The 20,225-nt window shown below is 40.3% G+C and overlaps 1 protein-coding gene across 9 annotated transcripts in view; it reads left to right on the top strand.

Annotated features, from left to right (window-relative positions):
* The window catches only part of TNRC6B (trinucleotide repeat containing adaptor 6B), a 139,041-nt gene that overhangs the window by 25,733 nt on the left and 93,083 nt on the right, over nt 1-20,225 (top strand). For 2 of the 9 annotated variants that reach the window (XM_048933984.1, XM_048933983.1), the window contains exon 4: nt 14,811-14,878. The exons of 6 other annotated variants lie outside the window; for them this stretch is intronic. In XM_048933984.1, the coding sequence (XP_048789941.1) occupies nt 14,811-14,878 (68 nt within the window). Of the gene's footprint in view, nt 1-6,491; nt 6,570-14,810; nt 14,879-20,225 lie in introns of all 9 variants that reach the window. One more of the 9 variants, XM_048933982.1, reaches the window with a different exon arrangement.

Raw genomic sequence — 20,225 nt, 5'->3', positions numbered from 1 at the left:
TTCTTCCTTGTTGCCAGGCTGTCAGAAAGCACACTTTCTGTTAGCATAACATCAACAGAGTAAAGACAGCAGGCAGCTGTCAATAGCGTGCTTTTGATTCCAATAATTAGATGATAATCACTCCACTAAGAGGGAAAGGAGCACACACAAAAGTAACCTTTTAAAATGTTTGTTGTGTTTTTTTGTTTTTTTAAGGTAGTTATTTTTGACAGATGTGGAAGCCTTATTAGGCAGCAAATATTGAATCTGCTTTATCTACGTGATCAGCCTGGATACCACGCAGTGATGTATCTTCCACTTTATAGAAGTAATTCAGTGGGTGGAGGATGTCTTTTTTGTCTTCTCAGCATTTTTGTTTTTCTTCCCTTCCTTCTTTTTAAGAAATTCTTCCTTCAAACCCAATGACCTCTCCTGCTCCTTGGATTACGATTTCTTTTTTTCTACTTATGCTTTATGTGAGTTGAATTGCTACATACAATTACTGAGCTTCTTCCATCAACAGCCTCAAAACTTTGAAAATATCAGCAAGCACTGAGCTGCTTTTTTGTGGCTCATTTCTTTTCAGCTGTTTTTATCCATCTGTTAAGGATTGTTGCCCAGACAACACTTGTACTTTGTTTCTCAGTTGTTCCTTTACTGTAAAATATTGCAAGGGGAAGCTAAAAGTTTATGCCTGATTTGGAATATTTTTTTAATTATTTCAATATTGGCAGAGATTTTAGCTTAAGTTGCAAACATCTTTCCCAAAAAATGCAATTAAAATTTTCATATCAAGTGTTGTAATATTTCTTCCTTCCTGCCCTGATGATCTTTTATCATTGACACTAAAACCCTATAAACTTGCAGAGAAGAAGGATGATGACTTGCATAGTGTACAGAAAGATGCTTATGAATTGTGATTTTGGTTCCATGTTGTAGGAGAGAAAGGAGGAAAACAGCTTCTGCCTGTTTCACATATGGCTGTTTCAAAACCAGCAATGCAAAAATTGGAACTCGTGCTGTTGTTCAGTCTCACTGTTCAGTGCTGCTCATCAAACTGTCCTGAGAAAGTTACCTGTTAATCATTGTTTCATTTTGAGTTGCCCACCTGTTCTTATCTGTTAGTGAGAATCTTCTCCTTATGTTGCTGCCTTCTTGTTCTCATTTTTCTTGCCTCCTGTTGTCTAATTGTGAAGTAGCATTTTCCTTCTGTTTAAATCACTTCAGAGCTATTGGTAATGGCTGTGGTTGTTTTATCTGGAGGCATTTACACTGAGATAATGAAAAGGTTAAAAAGTACAGAATGCTTACTCAAAGACTTTAGCTGTTGAAACCAAGGGAACTTAAGCTTGCCAGATTAGCATTTGTATTTGATTTGATAAATTACATGTTTTAATATTTACAAACACAAACTAGAAGCATTGTTGGAAGGGGAGTGTTGCCAGTTGGGAGATACCTGTGACTTAAAAATAAGGAATGGTTCACTCACTCTTTCTATGGGTAAGCTGTGCTCGGTTTTTGGTAGTCGATGTTAACTGCATTGAGATTGTCAGCAGTTAGGCTGGTGTCGTTGTTTGGGATTTACAGTTAACAACAGTAAGAAGAAAATCATATTTGGGTAGTTTGTTAACAGTAAGTCCAAAACCTTGACACTCTTAGTGCTACAGAAATGGGTTTCTGTTCAGGTGGTGCTAGGTAACTTAAGACATTCAGGCTGAAGGCCCCCACACAGTGATGAACCCAACAAATTACTTTGTCACTGGAGTTGGAGTGGCTCGTTGTTTTCTTTAAAAGGCAGCCGTTTTCCAGTCTAGTATTGGCTTCTGGTGCCTACAGGCTTGATGGATTCTCTTGCACTATGAATCCCTGCTGCACTTGACAATTTTGGCTTATTACGAAGAGTATTAATGGTATTAAATGGGGAGGTTGGTGGCCCCGTCTGTGGCGGGGGGGTTGGAGATTCATGATCCTTGAGGTCCCTTCCGACCCTGGCCATTCTGTGAAGAGCTGAACTTTCAACCTTGTAAGCACCTGACAAGTCAGAGTTTTCAAGGCTTTCAACTTAGGTTGCCGTTAGCTCTCCTTTGGGTCCAGAAGAGTCCTATTTTTTTTTGCTTTTTATAAATAATTCACCATATGTTTGGAACACATTATCAGTTTTTTAACTCTGCTAGGAGGTCATAGAGCCTCCAGCATTTGTTCCCTGATGTATAAGGGTACGTTTGGAATGTGAGATGTAGGAGTCTTTGTATAAAATGCCCTGAAAAGTCTCTTGGAAGCAGAGAGCTGTTGTGCCCAGCAGGCACCTTATGCTTCCCTCTAAGCATAAGTTCAGCTCTGAACACACAGAGAACTTTTTAACAAAAAATCAGAAGTAAAATCCTATCCGTCCCTCAGCAAAGAGTGCAGTTGGTTTAAATCTTACGTTAATAAAGTTGTCCTTGCTTTTAATGACGCATGCTTAAAATGTAAAAATGTTACATCAGAATTCTCATCTTTTAAGGACAAATTAACAGAATCCATTAAGGGAAGCATTTTATTTTCATTTTTTCTCTTTACCACGTGGCCAACAAAAATGAATGGCCTAAATACAAAAGCTCTACTTATCTGAACCTTCCTACAGCAGGAAGAATGCCATTTGTCAGTTTATAACTGATGTTCCAAATTTCCAGGCATTGTAGCAAAGAGCTGTAAATTCCTGTATGTTATCGGGGTCCACTGGCCTTGTGAAACAGAGCTTTCAAAGGTAAAGTAATCGAAGAATTTGTGACAGAGGACAAGTAATTAAAGAGACAGGGCTGTGTGAGCCACTGTTATGGAATGCCATTGGTAGCTTAGATTTTTGGATAGTCATACAGAAATTCACTGAGCATGAAGGACGAGACTTTGCCGGTTTGATTGTGTTGTGAAACCTCCGTACGCACAGTGAACGCTGAAATCTTTAAAACATGGATTACAAAACTGGAAGATGACTCTCTCCATTTCCTGTCCTCTGTACACTCCGAAGTGCTCATACGACACTGAAAAAGAAAGTTAATAAAACCATGTATTTTTTTTTCCCCTTGGGAAATACCGTCATCTACCAAATGGACTTTAAGGAAGGACTGCTGTCAGACTGTCCTTTGATTCAGCCTTTTCATATGTACAGTCCATGTGGAGAACATATAATAGAATGGAATCATTCCAGTGAACAGGTGTGCGTCTGGTTTCTAGAGGGGGAAAAAATACGTCAGTCTCAAAATTCAGTTTAGACTTAGCTTTTCCATTCTTTCTAAGGTTATTTTTTATAAATACTTTCTTCAGTAATGTTTTCCTGGCTGGTAGCGTCTCAGCTTCAACTGAATACAGCAAATGATAAGATGGTGTAAAAGAGGAAAAAAAAACAAACCACCAAACGAAGCAAATAATATTTAAAAGATGGTTCTGCATTTTGGAACTGACATTGTATAGCCCCTTTATAATTTTTTTGGTCAGAGACAGGGGCATTGCTGTATAAGTTTGCTTAGGAAGCATCTCTTTTCAAGCCAGTGCTGTATTGGTTCACAATTTGAGACATTTCCACCACCTTTTCAGAAGGTGCTCTTTGATCTCTTTCCATTCAGCGCTGGCATTTCACAGGTTTTGGAACAGGTTGTAGTCTGTGTCAATGTGATATGTTAGAGCTCTATATCATCAGCTACTTAAAATCTTGCTGATGGGGAAAGCATTGATAAATATTCTTAATCTTACATCTCTCCCTTGGTTTTCCAGAAGACAATGTCTGGGGGAGAACTTGAGCCACGGACAGTAAAAGCTTCTCTTAGGCTTGTGTTCATATCATCTGTAGTCTGATCAGTTGGGTTGGATCATTTAAAAGTGTAATAGGGAGTGATCTCATTGACTTCATACACTTGCATGATTCTAACAGGACAATTGCATTTTCACTCAGTGATCTAGGAGGGAATGAATTTGTTTCAGTTCCTCAAACCTTTTTCTCCCCTCCTCTCATTCCACGTGGAAGAAATGGAGATGATGTTTGTGAAGAAGACTTCCTACCACTAAAAATAGTAGTGATGATCTTCATCATTATGGTAGATTGGAGAGCGTGCGGACAGCTAAGGACAAGTGAACTCTGGAAAAGACATTTTGCAATGTCAGTTTCCCTGAGGGTAAAAGCAACATTAAAACCACATCAACATTTCCTGCCACTTGTTTTAAGTCAGTTCACTCAGGCATTTGGTTAGTAGACAAGATGTACATTATGGAGAAGTTACTGTGAAGAAAGGAGAATGTGATAGCTGTCTGCAGATGCAGTTAGCCTGTGTGGAATGAGGTTGCTAAGAAATATTGTGGAAGTGCTCTGAATTCACATTGATAGGTTTCCCCAGGTACACAGCTTTGGTTTGTGATTGCTGGAGAAATAACTTACTCTATTGATGTTTGAGTTTTTGTTTGAGAACAAGCTTGTGATGTACAAAAGAATGGCTCGCATGCCCCCAGGGATGTGCAGATGCTGCAGTGGCTTGGCTGTCTGTTGGATATCTCACAGATTCTAATAAGCCTGAGAAATTTGGAAAACAATATAGAAGTCAGCCATCAGCACTGTCAGTGTCTCTGTTGTAGCTGAAGTGAACTTGGATGTGCATTCTGATAACTGCAGCTTTTTTGTTTGCCCTTGACAGTGGTCAAAAGCGGATGCCTAAGTAAGAGGCTAAAAGGGGGGTTAATGCATACTTGCTGAAGGCTTGCAGCCTCGGGCTATTTGTTGGTCAGGGACTTTCTGGGCCAACAGTAGTTCCTGTATTTATAGTCCACACAGTAATTTGTCTCTTGTAAGCACAGAAAGAAAATGAGTTCTGTCATGTCAGATCAGATCTCTTAGGGACAAATAATTTCAGCACTTCTTTGCCTGGCTTATGTCATTTCAGCCAGTCCTAACAAAGAATATTTATGGCCCAGTGAAGGTGATTCAGTGCATAGTGCAGAAGTGTAATTTAGTTTTCAGTAATATAATTATCATCTGCTTTCTCAATCCAGTGAAAAATCTTCATTGTTTGTGCCACTTGCTCTTCTGTAGCAACGCAGCACCAAGCTTTCCAAATCTAAGGGGAAGGGAGCATTTAACTTGCTTTCTTCCTTCTCTGTCAGGGTGGTTAACAATGTGTCTGTTACAATGTTGGCCACTTACAGATGTCAGTTTGAACTGCTATAACATGTTCAGTTGTGTCTGTACCATAAACTGTCAACTGAATTGGCCAGATAGCCATTGGGAAGCATACAAGTCGCTGCTAGAACTAATGGTCAAGGGCTTTCAAGTCAGATTTTCCCCCTAAATATTTGGGAAACATAACAGTTTTTTCTGTTGCTCTTTTCTTTTTTTTTTTCTTTTTTTTCCTCAGAGTTGTGCCTGCTAGCTGGAATTCATGCCTTGTGAAATGCTGATGGCATTTACCAAAAGAATAGTACAGAAAATAATTTAAATACAAGTTGCTCATTTCTTATTTAATCCAGATCCTGCTGAGATCCCTTCTATATACGTACAGAACAGCTAACAGAAGGATGGGTTCTATTATCAGCTTTGGCAGGATATGCAGAGCACTTGGGTTCTGAATACTTCATATATTTTGAGCTTGAATTTGCTGAACTACTATTCAAAACTGTCTTAGCTTCAAAGTTGAAGATTTCAAATGGCTTTTCAGATACCTCGTCATGCCTTAACTTCAGTGACTTGAAGAAACCTCTTTGGTGGTTGAAGGTGTTACTAGAAAAAGTTTTGTGCTGCAAACAGCTGAGTATCTCAGAGTGCTTCCAGACCAAGATTGAGATAAATTATTGTATATATTGTTGAGTTGTTGCATTTGAAATATTTTACAGCTAAGACATAAATAAAAAATATATTTTTTAATCTTTTCTATCTATACCGTAGAAAAGAGAAATGTGGCTGGAGTCCAGACCTTCTTAGCATTTCCAGTGTGTGACTCCTGTCATTAACATTCATACATCTATTTGTTTCAAGCTTAGCAGGGAGTTCATGTTAAGCTGCTGCAAATTTCATAGAATATTAGATAGCATGAGCATCTCAGAATTTAGCAGAGAAGATGGGACGTGGTTTATTTCTGCAAGTGCAGATGATGAGTTTGAGTTGGTGGTAGAAGATGCCTGCTAGAGTTGTGAAGCAACATGCAGCAGTGGTTAAGTGAAACACAAATGGCGTGTTGTGAGTTACGCAAACTCTGAATGTTTAACTGAGCTGTCATTTGTCATCTGTCCCCTTGCTCTGTTACGGTGATGCACGTGTGGTGTATGGCACTATGTTGGCACTTACAGCTAGTGTTGAGTCAGGAATCGAGCTACCATTGGGCTGCATATGGCAAACAGAGAGCAGATTAATGGTTTCAAATAGGAATCGTGTGAGTTATAAGTGTGTTCGTATTCAGAAGAGCAGTCAATGATTAGTGAGGAGATACTGAACGTGATTGTGATTTATCAGCAGGGTTACATCAGTAAGCTTTCACTTCTCTTTTTACTGACAGGAAAACCAGTTAAGACTGCATAATGGTAATAACATTGAAATGCACAATCTGGATGCTGATGTGAAACCTGAAGAAATAGTGAGTAGGCTGGGAGCTGGGTCGCATCTTGTGCTGCTCTTTTGTTGTGTGTTGAGGCTGTGCTTTCCTGAGGGGAAGAAAAGGCAGAAATAGGTTCAAGTGAAAATTCAGCAGCATTGCAATGCTGTGCGATACAGCAAAAACCTGAAATGGTCCAAAAATTCAGATAACTTCTCTGTGTATCTTGTCTCCAGGATTTTCCTGTGCATAGTTGAGGAACACACTTTATTTTCTCACTTTAGAAAAAAGAAAGGTAAGGACTTTGGGTTATAAATTTTTTTCCCTTTAAATTTAGAAATGGCTATTTAAACTTTTTTTGTATATTTTAATCTGTGTACTGAAATAAAGGTAGAATCTCAAAAGTGCACACTGGCACTAATTTGTGCTAACTAATCTGTGCTACTCCACGCACATTTTGACATACCAGCTCGCTGAACGGAAACTTATTCCTAAGAAAATCATTCAGGTGTTTGCAGCTAAGTTGCACTGGTTTTATTTAAGGACGTTAAAGTTTAATTAAACAATTTTATCTGTTGCTAACAAGTAAAATTGACCCTTAGTTCAATTTTTCTAAAATGCTTACATTAAGTCAGGCAGAACGGTGACTCAGCTCTCCTTTCAGCTGTGGTAGTGATTACATTTCTGTTAGACCTCAAACTGTCTGATATTTCCGACAAGTCCTTCTAGCAGCTTGGCATTTATAGTTTCCACAACTGCTAACAAGTGACTGGTGACTAATTGCTTGGATTGTAACGATTAGGTTGTGAAATTCTAATAAAAGCAAGTATTAGCGAGACAAAAGAAATGCTGATGGCATGTTTACTGTAGCTCTGTTGCTACTGAGGGGTAGGAAGGTGTACTGCTCTTAAAGCAGTAGTCGTGGTGAAACACCAAATCTATCAGTCTTAAGCTGGACCTGCAACAGGCTGTGCTAAATTAAGTTTAAGCATGGGAAGTAAATCGCTGCAGTCTGCAGGCAGCAGGTTTTGACCTTGACTGTTCCTCAGTGAAGGAAGTGTAGTGACAAGCTAGATAAGGCTTTCGGTTCATGCGTTGGAGATGCTAATAAATGAAAACTGTTTTGAGACTTCGTCTCATGTTCGCTCAGGCAGCTGGTTACTGTCTTGTTGTTATTTAAAAGGTAAAATTAAGAGGGGAAAAAAAAAGGATCTGCTGAATGGGAAAAGGTAGTGATAGTAACTCTCTGGTGAAGCTGCATTAGTGCGTTTCTGTGACTGGTGCAGGGGGGAAAAAAGCCCAAACACTGCTTAAAATGAAGTGTAGGATTTCTTACAAGGGTTTGTCCTATGCCTGAGAAAGTATTTGGTTTCTCTTATTTGCAGTTCAATTTTGTAGGGCTGGGATATTTAATGGAGATGTTGAATTCTGTTAGGGACGTGCAGTTTCTGACATCGGTGTTCAGGACAGATGAGGGTTTTGCCATGGAAATTTCCTAATCCTTCAAAATATGTCAAACAGGACTTTATCTAGGAACTCCAGACTAGGTACACTTCCTAATCACATCCATTAGGGTTTCATTGAAAGTATTTTTAGAAAGAGTATTATAAAACAGTGGTAACAGCTGTTGGACTTCTGGAGAGGAAAAAGTAGTACTGATTTGTTATGTCTAAGACACTTTTGGTATACCTCATTCTTTAGAAACCAAGTATTGAAGTGTCTAATTGTGAATATCTTTGGAAGTGTATATAAAACTGTCTTTTTGTATTTAGATCACTCAATATATAAGCTTTTATAGAAAATTGAATGTTCAGATGCTTGGAAAGAAAGATTAAAATAATAGAATACAGAATTTGACAACTTGCAGTTCCTCTTTTAATAAAAGCAGGTTTTCTATCAACTTCCCTCCTCTGCTGTTTAAGGGTCTATTTCTGGCTCCTGCTTCCAGCTGCCAGAATGTTGAAGCCTTCACCATCTCTTGCCAGGAGAATCAGGTGCAGAGTGCGCTTTCTTTGATTCTTGGAACCCGTGGCTCCCCCTGCAGTCCTTTCAGGAAACTAAAGTGCCTCAGACCTTTGGCCATTCCAGCTTTTCTTCCTTTGGCAGAAAGGCAATCGGTAAAATAGCGTTCTCTTACCTCCACCTTCCAGTCTATTTCTGTGTATTCAGGAAAACTGTTTTTTGACTGTTTATATCGAGGCTTAAATGATGCCTTTGTTTACAGACCCAGTTAACTGCACACATTATGTAGCTGAAACAGTAGGGAACTTGGGCTCTTGCTTCCTTAAAAAGAACAGAAGAGTGCTGGACATGATACTGTGATAAGAGGATGAAGAGAGGTTGAGAGACTGTTTGGGGGAAGAACGTCCATAAGCATTTTGTAGAGAACCGTGTCTGGAGGAGAAAAAGAATAATTTTTCCACTTTTTTGCTTTTGACTGCTGTTCCTCTGTTCAGTTCATCCTCTGGTAGCCACTTAATCAAAACTTTAAACATTATGCCCTTATCCTTTCTGCACTGTCAGTGGGAATATAAGTCCTAAATATTTTATTTTTATGTACTTGTTTGATTTCAAAAGTTCAAAAACTCCAATGAATCAATTAGTAAGGCCATAAGAATGAATTTTAAAAAATACAGATAACATCCATGGAATTTTCCTTGGGTGGTTTGTTCATTAATTTTGTTTTCAGAGGCATCGCTCTAAATTAAGGTAGACTACCCAGTAAAATACTTTTGATGTTCCAATGTCAAGCAAAGCTGGGTATGGATTATTCCATATTTTATAAGCTTATTCTAGACTTCTTAGGACACCAAATAAACTGCATAGCTTTTTCTGACAAAAAGCCCAGTGCCCCTCACCTCAGTAATTCCAGTTTGAAAGTAAAAAAGTACAGATCACTGATTGTGAAATGATATTACTATATGCAGGCACACAAGAGTCATAGAATGGTTTGGGTTAGAAGGGTCCTTTAAGGTCGTCCAGTTCCAACCCCTGCTATGGACAGGGACACCTCTCTAGACCACGTTGCTGAAAGCCCCATCCAGCCTGGCCTTAAATGATTGCAGGGAGGGGGCATCCACAACCTCGCTGGGCAACCTGTTCTAGTGTCTAAGAGTAAAGAATTTTGTTCTAATACCTAGTCTAAATCTGCCCTCTTCCGGTTTAAAGCCATTTCCCCCCATCCTGTTGCTACCTGTCCTTATAAAAGTACCTCCCCAGCTTTCCTGTAGGCCCTAGTCAGGTACTGAAAGGCTGTGATGAGTTCCCCCCAGAGCCTTCTCTTATCCAGGCTGAAGTGCCCCAGCCCTCTCAGCCTGTCCTCTTAGGGGAGGTGCTCCAACCCTCTGATCATCTTTGTGGCCCTCCTCTGCACCCACTCCAATAGCTCCATGTCCAGTTCTGAAGCCCCCAACTCAAGAAGGACGGAGTACTCCAGGTGGGGAACATGAGAAAAGAGTAGAGGGGCAGTCACCTCCCTCTCCCTGCTGGTCACACTTCTCTTGGTGCAACCCAAGATACAGTTAGCCTTCTGGGCTACAAGTGCACATGTCCAGCTCATGTTGATTCTTTCATCAACTAGCACTCCCAAATCCTTTTCCTCAGGGCTGCTCTCAAGACGTTCTCTGCCCAACCTGTAACTGTGCTTGGGATTACCCCAACCCAGGGGCAGGACCTTGCACTTGGCCTTGCTGAACTTCATGAGGTTGGCGTGGGCCCACCTCTCAAGCCTGTTCGTATCCCTCTGGATAGCATCCCTTCCCTTCAGTGTGTCAACTGCACCACAGCCTGGTGTTGGCTGCAGACTTGCTGAGGGTCCCACTGTCCATGTTGTCTACAAAGGTTAAATAACACTGGTTCCAGCACTGTTCCCTGAGGAACACCTCTCATCTACGGGCTTCTCTTGGACACTGAGCTGTTGACCACAACTCTCTGAGCATGAGCATCCAGCCAATTCTTTATCCAGAAAATGGTCCATCCATCAAATCTATTTTTCTCCAATTTGGTGACCAGGATGTCACGCAAGACGGTGTCAAATGCTTTGCACAAGTCCAGGTAGATGAAGTCATTGCTCTTTTATCTGCAGATGCTTTACAGAATCACAGAATGGCCAGGGTTGGAAGGGACCTCAAGGATCATGAATCTCCAACCCCCTGCCACATGCAGGGCCACCAACCTCCCTATTCAATACTAGCCCAGGCTGCCCAGGGCCCCATCCAACCTGGCCTTTAACTCCATCATAAAAGGCCACCCAGTTTATCAGGCCCGACTTGCTCTTGGTGAAGCAGGTTCAAGAAGCAGTCAGGTTCCATGAAAAGAGGCTAAGCTGGATCAGACCTATGGAATAGCCTGATGCATAGAATCACAGAATGGTTTTCGTTGAAAGGAACCTTTAGAGATTATCTAGTTCTACAGCCTTGCTGTGGGCAGGGACACTTTTCACTAAATCACATTTCTCAGAGCCCTGTCCCTTTCTTTCACTGTACAAAGATGATCTTGTCAGAAACAGAAGAGCTTGGACTGTTTATGTTTTGTCATCCTCCAGTACACAAATAAATCTTCATATTTATATGGATAGGTAAAAATGTACAGTCAACAAGGACTTCAAAAATTCAGTGTTGCAAGTTATGTTTGTACAACAACAAATTGCTTATTAATTACTATAGGTTACAAATGACTATATCCTTTTATGTTGCTTCTGTGAGAATGTTTTGTTTAAATGGGAGTGAAGAAGTGCTGTTTATTACAACACTGTCAAACTGTGTCTGCATTGGTCATACGTTGCTTTGCGTTAATGCAGATCTGGGCTTTATTCACGTACAATCTTTCCTCTGACTCAGACATTACTTTGTCTGGAGCTCTTGTTCTTAGAGTTGTTTGAACCTGCGCTCCTTGTTTCACCCACCATTCCCCACTGTGGTGAGCCTGGCTCCTTGCTGACCTCCTTGTAGGTAGGCACCCCAAAACCATCTCCAAGCTGAACAAGCTCAGAGCCCTCAGTCTTTCCTTGCAGGACAGGTGCTGCAGGACCAAGCATCTCAGCGATCTCTACTGTAAAAGCCAGCCAGCCCACTTTGTGGGAATGTTTTCTTCTGGGGCCCCAAAGTTGGTGCATTGTTCAGATATGGTCTGTTGAGCGCTGAGTAGAGGGAATAATCAATTCCCTCATCTACTGGCAAGGCTTGTATTAATACAGCCTGGGGTACGGTTGGCCTTTCCAGCCTGGGCACGCTGCTGGCTAATGATGTGTTTGCTGCCTGCCAAGACCTTTTCCACAGAGCTGCTTCCTAGCCTGTCATTCTTCAGCTGTTGTCCTTGCCAGGGTCTCTCAGGTGTGCTGTTTGCAGCTGTCCTGTCTGAATTTACTGCTCCTGTTGCTCTGTTTCTCCAGGCTGCCCCTCTGAATGGCAGCCCTGCCCCTGAGCCATGTTGACTGAGCCTGACCACCTCAGAGTTGACCACATTGGCCCTTCAAGTCACTGGTAAAGATGTAAAGATCATTCCTAGGACAAACCTCTGCAGCATCCCACCTTTTGCCAGCCTCTAGATAGCCTATCTCCAACTGTGCTCTTCTGACCACCCAACTGTGTTTTTAACAGTCATCCATTCTATCAGTTTTCCAGTTCCCTGGTATTCAATTTCTCAAAGTTCCCATGTCCTCTTCTAGTGTCCTGAGGCGTTTCATTGTTAGCTTTTTTTTGTTAGCTACCAATTAATCTTTATTTCATGCATTCAACAATTTCTATGTTCATGACTACTTTCTTGCTCTGTGATTTTCTTGGTGAAGTTTTTGTAAGACTTTGCCATTGCCTTTCTTTAGGAAGCCTAGCGCTAGCCTTTTTTTTTAATAATGCAGATTATTTCAGATAATTCTACCTAGCCTGAAGTAAAGCTACTGATTCACATTCAAAGTAGATTTGGGTTTTTTTGTTTTTTTTTTTTTTTCAATTGCTTTAAAACAGGTTGGATCTGGACCTACAAGAATGTTGTCTGTAGCCCAGGTGATTTGTAGTTCTTAATTATTTGCCTGCTCTTCTCTTTGAAATGGTAATTTTGATAGATATGCGTGCTAGATAAAAATGTTCTCAAATAGCTCTGCTAGCAGCATAATTTACTTTACATTTGTAGTAAAGCAGCAGTTTTATTGGCAATACTTTGGCAATTGCCTTGTTTTGATGGTGATCTAATGTTTGAGTTCTCATTCAGATTTCTTCTTTATGATCTAATAAGTTCACATCCCATTCTAAATTTCTGTTGGTTTTAAAGGCTTTCTATTTTTATGCCTGAATTTTTACAAATTCTTCTTTTCTACAGCTTGGTTCAACTGAATTTCTATTTTGTGTGGGAGCCTTCTCAGTTTGGCGTTAGACGTTGCGTATCTCATTCTCTTTTACTCCCAAACATTACATTTCATCCTTCCTCCTGGCACTGCCCACAAACCATTCCCTTGCTTACCGTTCATGTGAACTGTACTCATTTCACACCAAGAGGCGTTAATCAACTCAGCTGAACATAGAATATGCTAAACAGAGTAATTCATGTGAGAATACCTCCTGATTTCAGGTTGTATAAGAGTAACTTACCAACCACTTTACCCTGCAGAACCATCCTGTTTTGGTGTGCACAAATCTGTTATCCCACCTTTTTTACTTTTAAATTTGCAACAGTTCAACTGATGGAATACCTTTCACATGACAGTTTGAGAGCAGATGTTAGAATTCTTGAGAAGCAAGAGTAGGCTGAGGTACAGCCGGATTTGAATGTGTTTGTTGTGGTGGGAATACGTGCATAAAAGTGCAAGTTGTTCACTAAATTGTTTGCAAGTTGTTTGCACGTTTCTTTTTTGCTTTCAAGCTATGCTTTAAAACAAAATTACTGTTTTGACTCCGGGTTGCATAGAAAAGTGTTTACAAATGTGAAACTACCTTATGCTTACTTGATCGGCTGTCTTCTGGATGTTGTTACTAGCATATTGTTCTCAGTTCAGTTGGTTTAGGACTGTGTTTGTGCAGGGGAAAAATGTAATTTCTGTTATCCTTGTTAGATGATACTGTGCAGATAATGGGTTTTTTGTCAGCATTGTTCACTTGTCAACGTGATCAAGACAGAAATGAGTAGAAGTTGTCTCTTCTTAGGGAAGGGGCACTAGGGAAAGGGTAGGGTAGTGGCTGTTGGTTGATTTGTGGGTTTGTGTGTGTGTGTGTGTGTGTGTGTGTGTGTGTGTGTTTGTTTGTTGATGTTTTTATCCTTAAAGGAGTAACTAAATTATGTTATCTTTACAGACAGAATAGTGCCCTCCTTTCCTTTCCATTCCTAGTGTAACGTAGTGGCTCATGGATTCGTGTGTGATCAGGATTTATTTGCTTTATTTCCGTACAGCTTGTTGAACACTGCACTGTGGCTGCTTGCTGACTTCATATAAAGTAGAGCACTGCTAACCATGCCTGGATGTTTCTATAAAATACTAAGTGCATGCATCAAATTTCTGTAGAAAGAGAAGAATATTCTGCTATCTTTGCAAGAGCTTCTGGCTGAATGAAGTAATTAAATGAAGCGTGCATAATTAACGAACAAATACAGTGCAATTCGTCTTTCTCGATGAAGAAATTACTGAAAATGTGGGCTAAAATTGTATTTAAAGAGCAAACAATTAAACAGAAAACTTCCTTAGTGCCCTTGGAATCTTTTATCATGTGAGCCAAAGGAAATGCCTACCTTATGTTGTCATTGGAACAGCATTTATTTGAGGTTCCTTCAGGCCTCTGTTTTTACCCTGCTAACTAAGCTAGATATGTGCAGTGAAAGTCTTTTTTGTATAAAAATGTATTTTTACAACAAGTAGTCTGTTTTTACAGCAGTTTCTATCTGTAGTTAATTAGGTTTTTTTTACAAGAAAAAGCAAACTTTGTTGAGGGATCGTGTTTAAACAAATGTGGGTTTGTTTGTTTTGCTTTTTTTTAATTCTTACGTTATACACGAGAAGCAACAGAAGCCCTCCTTACTCAGAATAATGAAGGGTGTCTGTAAAATGCCTGATAAGTCTTCTGCTGTAGCCATTAAATCGTTCTTCTTCCCTTGCAAGATTTTCTGAGAGTTGTGCAAGCAAATGATGCCATAGCAATGGGGATGGAGATGAACGTGTGTTGCTAAGAAACTACGTGGTCTGTTCTGGACCAGTTGCTCTGATAAAGTGGCTGCCTTAAGTTGTTGCATATGGACAAGAGCCACTTTAGGTGATGTGCGTTTTGCTCCACCAATTCTGACCTGCAATGCTTGCCTTTGCAGATGGAACATGAGGATTTTGTAATGGAGGGGCATGGCAAGACTCCACCTCCTGGTGAAGAAAACAAACAGTGAGTCACGCGTTTATTTAAAAGGGCCTTACCATGGTAGTAAATGGTGTGAAGCACTCTTGTCTAAATGTGCTCAGAGCATTGGTTGCTTGTTTGATGCTCGCCCTTTTGGTTCTTTAAATGCGGGTATTTAACAGTGGACAGTGGCTGGAAAAAAAAAATCAGGATGTTGACTTGCCTTAAATTTAAAAGCATAGAGATATGCTTTGCAATTTTAGAAGGTAAATCAGAATTTGTTGTGAAAGAGAATCATTCTGGAAGCTTAGTGCTCAGGTAGTAAATTCCACTTTTTATTTTTAAAGTGAAAATTTGTACATTAAACATTCATATATTTCTTCTTTGGAGAAATAATTTGAAATATGCTAGAACCAGGACCTCTCTCTTGTTGTGCAAATGGTAGAGTGGTTGTCTTTGAAATACTAGCCTTAATTCACTAAAGTGTGCCGTATTAAAGGAACTGAAACGGTAAACAAAATGGTTTTTTAAGGATAGACAATTTAAGATCCCAGTACTTAGCAGTTTAAGGAAAAAAGCTTGATGGGAGGAAAAAATGACAGATTTCTATTTGCAAAACACATGGAGAAAATGGTGTTTCCAATGACTTCAGACCGAAAGCCGGTAGCAGAAGAGCAGAGCTTGGCCCTAAACGTGTATTGCAGTAATGGCTGTATTCTGTATTCTTTCCTTCGGCTATACAGTGGTAATATCACGTTGGTATCACAACTAAATGTTTTCCCTGACGTACCTTTTGGAACAAGCAGGATTATCTCTAGGAAATCCACCGCACAAACCTTTCATCAACAGCCCCCGCTCCCAGTGCGCCCAGTCGGGTGTCACCTCATGAACAGGAATTCTGTTGTCTCTTTCATCAGCTGTATACTTGTTGCAGAAAGGTTGGGATTTGTCTCAAGTTGAAGGTCTTCCTTACCTTTCAGAGCAGCTACTGACTGAGTTGACTGCCTCTGCAACAGTGAGAAAATCTTTCTGAGGTAGCCAAGATGAGCTTGGGGAAGTTCTAGTGCTGAGCATGCACATTCTTTCCATCATGGAAGCGAGCCGAACTTCTCAAAGTAATTGCTGCTATTTCTTTCTATTCAGACTGCCCAACTTACTGTGGTACCAAGAGATACAAAGCTTATTGAAGTAGAAAAGTAGAAACTTTCAGAAAGTTCCAGAAAGAAGTGAGTGCAGGAATAACATTTAAAGAGCGGGAGTTCCATTTCTGCTCTTGTGAATTACTTATTTAGTTAGACAATAGTACGTGTTGTTATAGTGAGTATAGGAGAGATGTTGTATTGGATTTATTCTAGCCTTTTGTTTGCTGTCTTATTTTAGGTGCAAGTGGAAGCTGTGGTTATGTTACAGTTGACCTGATTTCTAATTAGAGCTTTCCCAAGTGCCTTACAATCCCTCTATTCTCCAAAACTATACTTACTGGAAAGGGAATGACATCACTGGTAGACAGGAGTGATTTTTTTTTTTTCTCTAACTAATAAATTTATGTTTTTGTGTATGAATTAGCAAGATGATAGAAGTCTTAAAGTGCAGTTTCAGTGACATAGCTAAGAGATGGAAATAATTTTGTGTAGTTGTAGCATAATGCTAGCAATATTATGTTGTGGGTATTGCTCTTAAATTTAAACTGATCACTTGAATCTTTTTCTGAGAACAATCTCAAATTTTCATCTACCTGACAAAAGTTGCCTGTTGAGATGGAGCTTAATGCTTGTAAGTGACACTGCTCTGGCATCCAGGATAAGTGGATGAATGTCACACAAAGGTCCAGTAATTTATATCTTTAATTTACACCGGAACGACTGTGTTGTCTTCGGAGCTTCTTGAACAGATCTCAAAAGGAGAAGAGGAGCGAAAAAACATTTAAAAATTACTTTCATTAAGTATTAGTTGAGCATCCTGGAGTGGCTCTATGATGGGCCACAGAAGGGCTTTTAGGGCATCTGAAAATGAGGAAAAGTTGAGATCTGGTACTTCTTAATTTAGAGATTAGAAGGTTTGGAGTCAGGCAGACTTTTCTGGGAAAAGAAAGGAAAAAGAATCCCAAACACTATGGCAGTAGTCAAGCAATGGAATAGGCTGCCCAGAGAAGTTGTGCTGCAAGATACTGAAAACCCAGCTGGATGCAACCATAAGCAACCTGCTGTAGTTAGCCCTACTTTGAGTAAAGGATGGGATTAATCATCTCCAGAGATACTTTCCATCCTAAAAGTTTCTGTAGTTCTCCATGTTTGTATATTCAGTGGTGTCTTTCTGCTTGGTTCGAATTCAAATCAGAGCTTATTAGTGAGAAGAAATAGATCATAAGTTTGAATGTGAGTTAGATCTTTGCTACAAGCATAGATATGCTAGATGAAGACTCGTCTTTCCAGCTGTTCATCAGACATCATACTTTACTCCTTCTACAGCTGTGCAGATGGAATTTTTATTTTGAGTGCTTTTAATTTGCTTTCCTGAAAAGTTGAGCACGTTAATTGAATTGCCTTTCATCTGGGTAACTCTACTGACACTGTATTCAGAAGATACAGTTTCAGCAACTGACCTGTGAGGGAATTAACTTGCATCAGTGTGCTCGAGGAGTCAGCAAGTGTTAACCTTAGGCAAACCCAGATATTTTTTTAATATTTAACTGCATTCCAATGGATTCAAATAAGATTTGAATTGGCAATGAAAAAAACAGAAATAAAAAGACACTTCTGAGAAATGTTCAATGTAAGCAGTAGTTTTCAACTAGCTGCGGTTTAGTTTGAAATTTCCTTTGCAAAATTACAGCTGTATAGTGGGCTGCAAGGAGCTGACATCTCTGGGTGAGTTCAAGCACTTTATTTCTGAAATGCAGTAGGCTATTTCAGTGCAGTTTGATTCAGGGATAAAAACTTGACATTGCAAGAGTACCTTCTAGTATTAAAAAAAAAAAAGAAGAAATGGCGTATTCTCACTCTTTGCTATATTGAAGGTTCTTATATTTGCTGTATTGAAGTACAAAGACCAGGTAACACTATTTCACAGAGCAAATTCTCAGTTACAAAATGCTATTTTTCAACATACCACCGTTAGCTGTGTGTTTTTGCTAGCAGTGAACAAGAGCCTGTATGCCATGCTCATAAAAATCTGCACCAGCAGAGATGACCTGCTGTTTCACAGCTGCCATGACGGCGTAACTGCTGTCTGCCATGCAGTCCTCCTTTCCTTGGCCTGAACGGGTAGAAGTCAGAAGGCACCAAATCCAGACTATAAGGGAGGTATGGTAGGATGGTCCAGCCAAGATTGGCAGTGTGCTCTGTGGTCTTCAAGCTGGTTATGGGGCCTGCTGTTGTCTTCTTTTATGACCATACTATGCAAGGTTGCGCTTTCCTGCTTACAGTGGTCAGAGTTTATAGTTTCTTCAGATTCCAGGAAATCCAGGAGGACCACCCCTTTTGTATCCTAAAAGAGAGTGCACACTTGTATCCTAAAAGAAAGTACACACCCTCTGAGGTCTGTATCTGGAACTATTCTTCCATGGGGAATTCATGGGTTGTTTTGACTCCTGCTCATAGTGGTGATACCATGTCTTGTCACTGGTAATGATGTGCTCTGGAAAGCTGTCACCTTCAGCCTTGTATTGGTTCAATAGGTCCTGAGAAACTTGCATACAAATGTCCTTTCTGTTCCTGTGTGAGCCTTTGTGAGACCTATCTGGTGCAAATCTTGCAGTATTTGAACATTGCCGTCACCGTTCCCAGAGCACTGAAGCCAATATTCAGCTCTGTACACCATTCTCTGATAATAATCCACTGATTTGCACTTATAAGCTGATTGAGAGGCTCTTCATTTCATGGTGTAACAGCTGTTCATGGACATCCAGAACGTGGCTTGTCTTTCACATGGCCATCACCACTGCTGAAACGCATCACCTGCTGCCTTACTGTGCTTACGTCCGCTCTTGGGTCTCCATCAACATTCAGCAAGTGTCAACGCATACTGGTGGGTGTAATTTTTTCCACACAGAGGAATTCAGTGACGCACCTTTGCTTCATCTGCACTTCCGTGTCAGACACCAATTGGTCAGACTGTCCCTCTGCAGCCCGATGTCACGTGGCAGCAAAAAGGAATGGAATATTGGTGAAAAGGCCACATCACCATCATCCATCTTCGACGTCACAGGGCAACATAATAAAATAGGAGGTATTACTTTTGGAGCACCCTTCATAGATTATATACAGGGCTTTTGGACTAGCTATTTACAACATGAATATAACTCGTTTAGATTGGAAACAACTTTCATGTAACACTATTCATTCAAAATCCTTAGTAGAAGTGAAATCTGGATCAGGCAGTACCATCTCCAGTCCTGTGAAAGGTGTGCAGTTTCTGCACAGTGCCACTGTTTTATGACTATGGCTGTGCTGCAGGGAGGGCTGCTGCTAATGCTGAAATCCATGCTTCCATGAGTCTACATGGGCTGTTGAGGCTGGAAACAGCTACCTTGAAGTGTGCTTCTCCTCAGGCACAGGAGCAGTTGACTTCTCAAAAAATTTGTTGACAGCAACAAATTGCACCAGCAAAAACATTTTGAGGATCATACTTGGAATTTCAAAATAACCTCCAAATCCTAATTCAGATTATCAACTCAATTTTGTGTACGTAATTTGTGTGTCACCGCAACTTCTCTTGAAATTCATGGCAAACAGTGCCCTTCCTTGGAAACATCAACAGTTATGTTTAGAAGTAAAGCTGATAGCAGATGTTTCTGCATGTGGAATATGCTCATAAAGTAAACGTAGCTTAAACCTGTGCCCCCCTTTCCCCTTCCCTCCCTAAAACATCCTTTGACATCCTAACATGGCACTGCTGTGATGTGTGCTATGTATGTAGCAACCAAACAGAGTGCTGCAGTTCTCTCAACATGCATCAGTTTAGTAATAATTCAGGCTAGCTCTTGTATTGGCATCCGAGTAGGAGACTTCTGCCTTTGACTTTTTTATTGCTTATTTTACTTCATTCGCAATTTGGAAGGACATGGAAGGGCAGGAGACCACGGGACAAAAGCTCAGGGTGGAAACTGAATACAGTTGATCCAACTGAAGCTCAGGAATACTTTCATCAGCTTCACATTATAGAAGTCCTTTTTCACTCCTTGCGATGGAGTGGCAGGACAAGTTTGCATCTCTACCTGTGTGAGTAGGGAGGAGAGCCTGAGGCTCGGAAAAACAATGCCCTTTGTTGTGCAATTGAGTGGGCAGCAGGGGATGAGACAGCAGTGAATTCTGGAGCTGTAGAGCAGCTATGTTTTACTTGTAAGACCGGCAAGTCAATAATGTTGAAAAAGCTGGCAAGCATAGTGAAGTAT

The sequence above is a fragment of the Lagopus muta genome, chromosome 1 (assembly GCF_023343835.1).
Source record: "Lagopus muta isolate bLagMut1 chromosome 1, bLagMut1 primary, whole genome shotgun sequence".
In the NCBI taxonomy this organism is placed as follows: domain Eukaryota; kingdom Metazoa; phylum Chordata; class Aves; order Galliformes; family Phasianidae; genus Lagopus; species Lagopus muta.
This window is presented reverse-complemented; position numbering and strand designations above follow the sequence as displayed.